General features: G+C 40.8%; 1 protein-coding gene across 1 annotated transcript; it reads right to left on the bottom strand.

Moving 5' to 3' along the window:
* Window positions 1–5,303: 5,303 nt before the first annotated feature.
* On the bottom strand, window positions 5,304–7,923 carry LOC138904560 (uncharacterized). Its single transcript, XM_070193065.1, has 4 exons — window positions 7,739–7,923; window positions 7,023–7,536; window positions 5,750–5,960; window positions 5,304–5,692 (listed from the first exon to the last, which is right to left on the bottom strand). Exons 1-4 carry the CDS (start codon window positions 7,921–7,923, stop codon window positions 5,304–5,306), a joined length of 1,299 nt encoding a protein of 432 aa, XP_070049166.1.
* Window positions 7,924–8,788: the final 865 nt, after the last annotated feature.

The following is an 8,788-nucleotide window of genomic DNA, read 5'->3' on the forward strand; positions in this document are numbered from 1 at the left end:
AGGTAAGCATCTTCATGAACATTCAGGCATCAATACACTAGCTAAATGAGCTTAGGAAGGTTCAGATTATCCAAATTAGACATAGATAATCTCAAAACTAGAAGCATTAGGAGTAGTTAAATGCTAAAGAGACTTAAAACGTGTGCAAAGTTAACAGAGTGGTGCATAAAAGTAACTCAGAAACACATTAAGCCATGGATTCTAGAAGAAAGAACACATAGGGATGAAATTGCAAAAGTCAAGTAACTTAACAGTTAAACAAACAACAGTAAAGAGCAAAAATTCCACAAGAACCTAGAATCTCAATGCGTAAAAGTTCCCAAGAGCTTCAAAAGAACTCCGGGAAATGCTCGTACCAAGAGAAAGTTTGAATAACAGAATCTTAGTGGCCTTGACTCTCAGCTGGCCGAAATAAAGTACAGAACAAGAGAATAGGGGAATCATAGAACAAAGCTCCAATTTTTAGTGAAAGTATATTGCTTCAAGTCCGTCTCAAAGGGGAATGTAGAGGGGTTTATATAGTAGCAAAATTAGACAAATAAGCAGGGAAACAAAGTAAATAAGACCTAAAATAAGGAAAGAAAGCATGCAAAATCGATTCAGATCAATTTAGGAGAGAAAACGGGTAAACCCTAGTTTAAGAGGAAAAGCACAAATCAATAGAGATCTCTCTAAAATCGGACTCACATAGCATGGTATTGAATGTATATAGACAAAATAATGATCAAAATCAAAGGTTCAAACCACTTTGGTTCGATCTCAGGAGATCTTGCTTGCCAAACATAGGCAAGCACCTAAGTAACACCACAAACGGACGACCGGTACCAAAGGGCTTCAAACATGGTAAGAAAATAATGGTCGAATTCCATTATCAGTGGGATTAGGAGTGGGAATTAAGGGGAGGCGACTATGGTTCTTCAGAGGAGAGAAGGGGAGGTTAAGAGCATTTAGGGGCGGCGGGTTAGAGGGGAATGGGTTAGGGTTTCAGGTCTAGGGTAATTAAAAGGGTGGGGTGATTGTAGACCGTTGATCTTGAAAGATCAACGGTCGAGATTAAGGGATAAGCGGGTCGGGTCATTTGGAATGGGTATCGACCGGGTTAATTACAGGGGTCATTTGGATTGGGCTTTGGGGAGTTGAGCCAGAGATTTGGGGCTTGTTTGGTTCGAAAATTGGCTCAAAATTTGGGCTAGCCTTTAAATAAGAAATTAAGGGAAAACATATTTTAATAAAATAGTTAAATAAATTATAAAAATGCTGTTTATGCAATTTAATACCTTAAAACAATAGTAAAAGATTATAAAAATATAAGATATTATTTTGACCCTGAATGAAATAAAAAATGCAATACAATTGTAAAATATAGGCTATTATTGCAAAATTATGCAAATAGCCTGAAAATACTAATGTAATTATAAAAAAAAAGTAAATACCTGAAGCAAATATTATAGATGCAAAATAAGGATTTAGGTAATTGAGTCATCACAAAATAATTTGAAGGAATAATTAATAATTATTCAAGCAATTTAAATATAAAAATTAATTTAAAAGCTCTAAAAATTATGAAATATTATAGAAGATGCTTGCATAAATCTTGTAAATTAAATAATGATGCAAGTTAATGTTTTGCAAGCATATGCACTTATTTGAAAATATATGAGGGCAAAATTGAGTAACAACAACTGCCCCTATTTACCCGGAAATCATGAAAGAGTTGTCGGGTAAAGAAAATGATGACCAATTTTGGCCGAATTGAATGAAGGATGATGTTATTTGAAAAATGGGGGCTGAACCCTGGTTCCTGAGTTGCCTACATATCCCTGGTGTTATGGAAATTAGGCCATGTGTAGTTCTGGATCCAACGGTGAACGAAACGCATGAAGTTGTTATAGGAATGGTCGTATGTTTCAAAAAGGGTTCCTTTGGGTAGGATAGTATCGGATGAATTTATGCGAAGTCATGAATACGAATTTGAAACGTTATGGATGTATCACTGAGCAAATATCTGAACGGTCATAGAGTAAAAGACGGGTAATTGATGGTGGTCGGTTATGTTTGAAATAATTACAGGATGTGAATATTGAACGGAAATCGGAGCGAAGATTGCTCCCGTTAGGAGAACGGTTACTTCCTGGATTACCTGCAAAACTTAAAACACGATGCATACAAGTATATATGGATTATTGCGAGAATTTAAACATGATGTAGATTCCCTTCGGACCATGAGGGTTGTCTTTGGACGGTGAGGATGGTGTCCTTAGACCATGACGTCCTGGGCCATAAATCATGTGATAAGGGATTCACAGGCCATGCAATGACGTCCTCGGGCCATGAGAATGGTGCCTCCGAACCATGACGCCTTTGAATAATGATGTGCACTTTTAAGAGATCTTTGGGCCATGGAATGGTGTCTTCCGGCTATGAGGATGATGCCTTTAGACCATGACGCCTTTTGGAAAAAATGGCGATATTTCAGCCCATGAAATGCAAAATATGATGTTTGGCTGTATGCGAAGATGAGACAAGACAAGGCTTAATCTTGGGTAAGATGAGGGCAATGCTTAGCCCTGGATGAGTAGAGGATAATGCTAGGTCTTAGATGGCATAATGGAGATAGCATTTAGTCATGAGGAAAAGGCAGTGCTTAGCCTTGTGGGATTAGAGAGGCAATGCTTAGCCTCATGCAGGAAGAAGAGACAATGCTTAGTCTCATGCAAGTAAGGGAAGCAGTGCTTAGCTTCATGAAGGAAAGACAATGCTTAGCCTTATGAAATTAAGGAGGCAGGGCTTAGCCTTATGCAAATAGGGAGGCATGGCTTAGCCTCATGCAAATAAGAGATAATGCTTAGTCTCATGCAAAGAAAGGCAATGCTTAGCCTTATGCAGTTAAGGAGACAGTGCTTAGCCTCATGCAAATAGGAGACGATGCTTAGTCTCATGCGGCAAAGGCAATGCTTAGCCTTATGCAGTTAAGGAGGCAATGCTTAGCCTCATCCAAATAGGAAACACTGCTTAGTCTCATGCAAAGAAAGGCAATGCTTAGCCTTATGCAATTAAGGAGGCAATGCTTAGCCTTATGCAAATAGGAGACAATGCTTAGTCTCATGCGAAAAAGGCAATGCTTAGCCTTATGTAGTTAAGGAGGCAATGCTTAGTCTCATGCAAATAGGAGACACTGCTTAGTCTCATGCAAGGAAAGGAAATGCTTAGCCTTATGCAATTAGGGAGGCAACTCTTAGCCTCATGCAAATATGAGACAATGCTTAGTATCATGCGGAAAAGGTAATGCTTAGCCTTATGCAGTTAAGGAAGCAATGCTTAGCCTCATGCAAATAGGAGACACTGCTTAGTCTCATGCAAGGAAAGGCAATACTTAGCCTCATGCAATTAGGAAGGCAATGCTTAGCCTCATGCAAATAGGAGACAATAATTAGTCTCATGCAGGGAAAGACAGTGTTTAGCCTTATGAGTGACAGTGGGAAAGTAAAGTATTTCTTAGCCGGAAGTGTTTGCGTTTGGTAACTTGTTGTCATGAAGGTAGTGATTCGATGTATCTGCGATTATTATTGTCTTATCGTGCCTGCATCCAAAGAAAAATTGTGAGTTTTGTGGGGGAAGGTTGGTTTGTGTTTTTGTCTTCTGTTTTGCCTTTGCTCCTGTCTTGAGGCCATGTTTGAGTTACCCTGGGTAGCATCTGGCTGTCACATAAATGAAGTTTTTGAAAAATATGCATGCATTTGATAAATATAGTTATTTGAAATGTAGTAGTATGTGATTTTAAATAATTTAGATGAACCGGTGACTGTGGCATATTTTAGAGACATTGCGACCTCCTTGCTTTAGAATTTTGAGGGTTCCCCTCAAAATTTCGCCCCAGTTTAAATGCAATACTTTAGCTGTTCCGTGTATGACGATGTCGGCTGAACTTACTTTAGAATTTTGAGGGTCCTCCTCAAAATTCTGCCCTAGTTTTCTGATCATGGCAAAATGAAGATTTTATTAAGATGTGACCAAACCCACATGGCTGCCTATGTATCCCCTCTTAAACGGGAATCAAGTCAAGCATAGTTCAGTTACATCAGATGAAGAAATGTAAACAATCCTAAACATAGTATCTCTTGACTGCGTCTGAGTTGATAGATTTTGGCTAAATTTCTCCGTCCATTTCTACAGGTATAAGTGCCCCTCCTGTTAGTACTCGATGAACCATGTAGGGCCCTTGCCAATTGGGTGAAAATTTCCCTGTGGCTTCATCTTGATGCGGGAAGATCCGCTTAAGCACCAACTGCCTCGGTGTGAATTGTCTAGGTCTGACCCTTTTGTTGATAGCTCTGGCCATTCTGTTTTGGTAAAGTTGACCGTGAAATACTACACTCATTCTTTTTCCATCAATGAGGGCCAGTTGCTCATATCGGCTCTGTACCCATTCTACGTCGCGAAACTCAGCTTCTTGTATGATTCTCAGAGAAGGGATTTCTACTTCGTAGGGATAACCGCTTCAGTACCAACAAATAAGAAGTTGCCCCAGTTGATGTGCGAACCGTGGTACGATATCCGAGCAGAGAAAACGGTAGCTTCTCGTGCCACTGTTTGTAATTATCTACCATCTTCCTCAATATCTTCTTGATGTTCTTGTTGGTGGCTTCTGCAGCTCCATTCATTTGCAGCCTGTATGCTATGGAATTCTTATGCTTGATCTTGAAGGTTTCACACATGGATCTCATCAAATCACTGTTAAGGTTGGCGGTGTTGTCGGTGATGATTGATTCCGTCACCCCGAACCGACAAACAATACGATCCCTAATAAAATCTACGATGACCTTCTTAGTTATAGCCTTGTAAGATGCCTCTTAAAACCGTTTCATGAAATAGTCTATGGCCACTAGAATGAACTTGTGCCCATTTGAAGCGGCGAGTTCGATTGGACCGATGACATCCATCCCCCAAGCGGAGAAAGGCCAAGGTGCACTTGTTGCATTGAGTTCATTGGGTGGCACTCATATCATATCAGCATGTACTTGGCATTGATGACACTTTTGGACATACTTGATGCAGTTTGTTTCCATAGTCATCCAAAAATATCCTGCTCTTAATATCTTCTTAGCTAAGGCAAAGCAATTCATGTGTGGTCCGCAAGTTCCGGCATGTATCTCTTTGAGCAATTTGGATGCTTCCTTGGTGTCGACACACCGTAATAATCCCAGATATGAAGTCCTTCTGTATAGAATTCCTCCGCTTTGGAAGAAGTGGTTGGATAATCTTCAGAGTGTGCGTTTCTGAGTATGATTTGCGAGCTCCGGGTACTATCCTTTTGCCAAATATTCTTTGATGTCGTGGAACCATGGATTTTCATCCATTTCCTCTTCAACATGAGCATAAAAAGCTAGCTGATTATGAATCTCTACTGGGATAGGATCGATGAAATTCTTGTCTGGATGTTGTATCATGGAAGATAAAGTGGCCAATGCATCTGCGAACTCATTCTGGATTCTCGGAACATGTTTGAACTCTATTTTTGTGAATCTCTTCATCAACTCTTGTACACAGTACATATATGGTAATATCTTTGTGGTCTTCGTGGCCCCCTCTCCTGAAACCTGATGTACCAAGGGATCAGAATCTCCAATCACCAACAACTCCTGAACGTTCATGTCAATGGCCAACCTGAGTCCCAAGATGCAAGCCTCATATTCTGCCATATTGTTAGTACATGGAAACCTGAGTTTTGCAGATACTGGATAGTGTTGACCTGTTTCTGACACTAAAACTGCTCCAATACCCACTCCTTTGAAATTTGCAACCCCATCGAAGAATATTCTCCAACTATCATAGGCTTCGGTGATATCTTCTCCTACGAATGATACCTCTTCGTCGGGAAAATACGTTTTCAGTGGTTCGTATTCTCCGTCTACAGGATTTTCTGCCAGATGATCCGCCAATGCTTGACCTTTGAACGCCTTCTGAGTTACATAGATGATGTCGAACTCACTTTGTAATATCTGCCATTTTGCTAACTTTCCCGTAGGCGTGGGTTTCTGGAAGATGTATTTTAGCGGATCCATCCTTGATATGAGATATGTGGTGTAGGCACAAAAGTAGTGCCTCAACGTTTGAGCTATCCATGTCAAAGCGCAACAGGTGCATTCCAGCAAAGAATATCATGCTTCGTAGGGTGTGAACTTCTTACTCAGATAGTATATGGCCTGCTCCTTTCTTCCCGTCTCATCAGGTTGTCCCAAGACACAGCCGAAAGCCCCATCTAGTACAGATAAATAGAGTAGCAGAGGTCTCCCAGGTTCCGGTGGGACCAGAACATGTGGTTTGGATAAATATTCCTTGATCTTGTCAGAGGCTTTCTAGCACTCTTCAGTCCAACTTGTTGCATCGTCTTTCTTCAACATTTTGAAAATCGGTTCACAGATCACAGTTGATTGTGCTATGAAATGGTTGATGTAATTGAGACGCCCTAAGAAACTCATCACATCTTTCTTGTTCTTCGAAGGTGGCAAATCTTGGATAGCCTTGACCTTTGACGGGTCTAGCTTAATTCTTCGGTGGATGACGATGAACCCTAGCAGTTTTCCAGCAGGGACTCCTAAGGCACACTTTGCGGGGTTCAATTTCAGGTTGTACCTTCGAAGTCGATCAAAACATTTCCTCAAATCTGCTATGTGATTTGTACCCTTTTTAGATTTGATGATGACATCGTCCACGTACACCTCTATCTCCTTATGTATCATGTCATGGAAAATGGTTGTCATGACCCTCATATAAGTGGCTCCAGCATTCTTTAGGCCAAATGACATCATTTTGTAACAATTTACTCCCCATGGTGTAATAAAGGCTGTCTTTTTGGCATCCTTTTCATCCATCCAGATCTGATGATATCCCGTGAAGCAATCCACAAAGGATTGAAGTTCATGCTTGGCACAGTTGTCAATCAGTATGAGTATATTGGGCAAAGGAAAATCATCTTTGGGACTTTCTCTGTTTAAATCCCGATAGTCGACACACACTCTGACCTTCCCATCTTTCTTTGGAACCGGCACAATGTTAGCCATCCAGGTCGGATACTCAACCACTCTGAGGACCTTGGCTTTGATTTCCTTGGTGACTTCCTCTTTTATTTTCGAACTCATATCTGGCTTGAATTGTCTGAGCTTTTGTTTCACTGGTGGACACATGTGATCGGTGGGTAATTTGTGAGCCACTATGGATGTGCTCAGACCAGTCATATCATTGTAAGACCATGCAAAGATGTCTTCATACTCCTTCAGGAATTGGATGTACTTTTCCTTCTCTGATGGTGATAGGTGAATCCTTACACGCATTTCCTTGACTGTATCGGAGTCTCCCAAATTAACTGTTTTAGTCTCATCCAAATTGAACTTAGGCTTGTTTTCAAAATTTTCCACTTCTCTGACAATTTCTTCAGGTATTACATCCTCTTCCAGATCCTCTGAATCACTATCTTTACGTTGCGTTGTCTCATTACATGTCACAGTCCCAAATTCGTCGGGATAGGTAATAATAATGCTGTAGAGAAAAAGTGTAAAGAATAATAATAAATATTAAAAATGACAATGCATTAGATAAATCTTGAAAACGTCAAACAAGTACGGCTCGATGACTCGAGCAATTATTTCGAAACAAAATATGCTTAAAACAAAATACTGAAAATGTTTTAGATGCTCATAAAATTGCTTTCAAAAATAAATGATGCTAATTGCCACGCTACCCAGGAATTCGACGGGCCCTTGATGGTGCAGCAGTCCAGTTCTTGAGAACAGATCCCTTCTCCACGATTTGAATAATAAGGTCCTCCTCCCCCCCCGCAACTATCACACTGCAATCCATGTCTTCATCATCCAGAAACAAATTCCTTATGTCTGCTAAAACTTCATCTTCTTCGGACCCCCACATCATGCCAGCTTGATGAAATGACTAGTGCAAATGTGGTACTGGTTGTTCTAGAGGGTAATAAGGACCACTCCATGGTGGCGACCAATTCTGATTCTCTTTCCAGGTGTATTCATACCCGAGCCCAAAGGTTGTGCCATGACGCTTTAGCTGTATCGGTTTGGTGATCCCCTGGAGATTCTTGCCGAGACCCTTGCCGGGTTCATACCGTGTCCATGACAGTATGCTTTCTATCTTACTGCTCCACCATTTGTGTTTCTCAATTGTGTTGACGCGCTCGATACGATGGTATGTTTCTCCACCCAACTTCCTTCTATTCTCGATGATCGGAACAATCTGATTGGTATAAATGAGATTACTTCCGTCTCCATGGATGATCACTTCCTGATGGTTCCACTCAAATTTTACGACCTGATGTAGAGTAGAAGCTACGGCCCCAGCGATATGTATCCAAGGTCGTCCCAACAATAGGTTGTAGGTAGCAGATATGTCCAACACTTGAAACTCAACATCAAACCAAGTTGGGCCCATTTGTAGGCTGAGGTTGGTCTCCCCAATTGTGGCACTTTGAGACCCATCAAATGCTTTCACATTCATACTTCCTGCTCGTATCTCGTGCAGGACTTTACCCAATCTTTTAAGAGTAGTTAGTGGACATATGTTGAGGCTCGAACCCCTATCTATCAGGACTTCGGCAATGAATTTGTCCTCAAACTGCACTATGATATGCAGTGCCCTATTATGACTTAGTCCTTCTAGTGGCAACTCATCTTCATGAAAAGTGATCTTGTGTCTTTCCAACACTTGCCCTACCATGTTGGCCATTTCTCCACTGATGATGTTATTGGGTACATAGGCTTCATTCAAC

This window comes from Nicotiana tomentosiformis, chromosome 2 (assembly GCF_000390325.3).
Source record: "Nicotiana tomentosiformis chromosome 2, ASM39032v3, whole genome shotgun sequence".
Classification (NCBI taxonomy): Eukaryota; Viridiplantae; Streptophyta; class Magnoliopsida; order Solanales; family Solanaceae; genus Nicotiana; species Nicotiana tomentosiformis.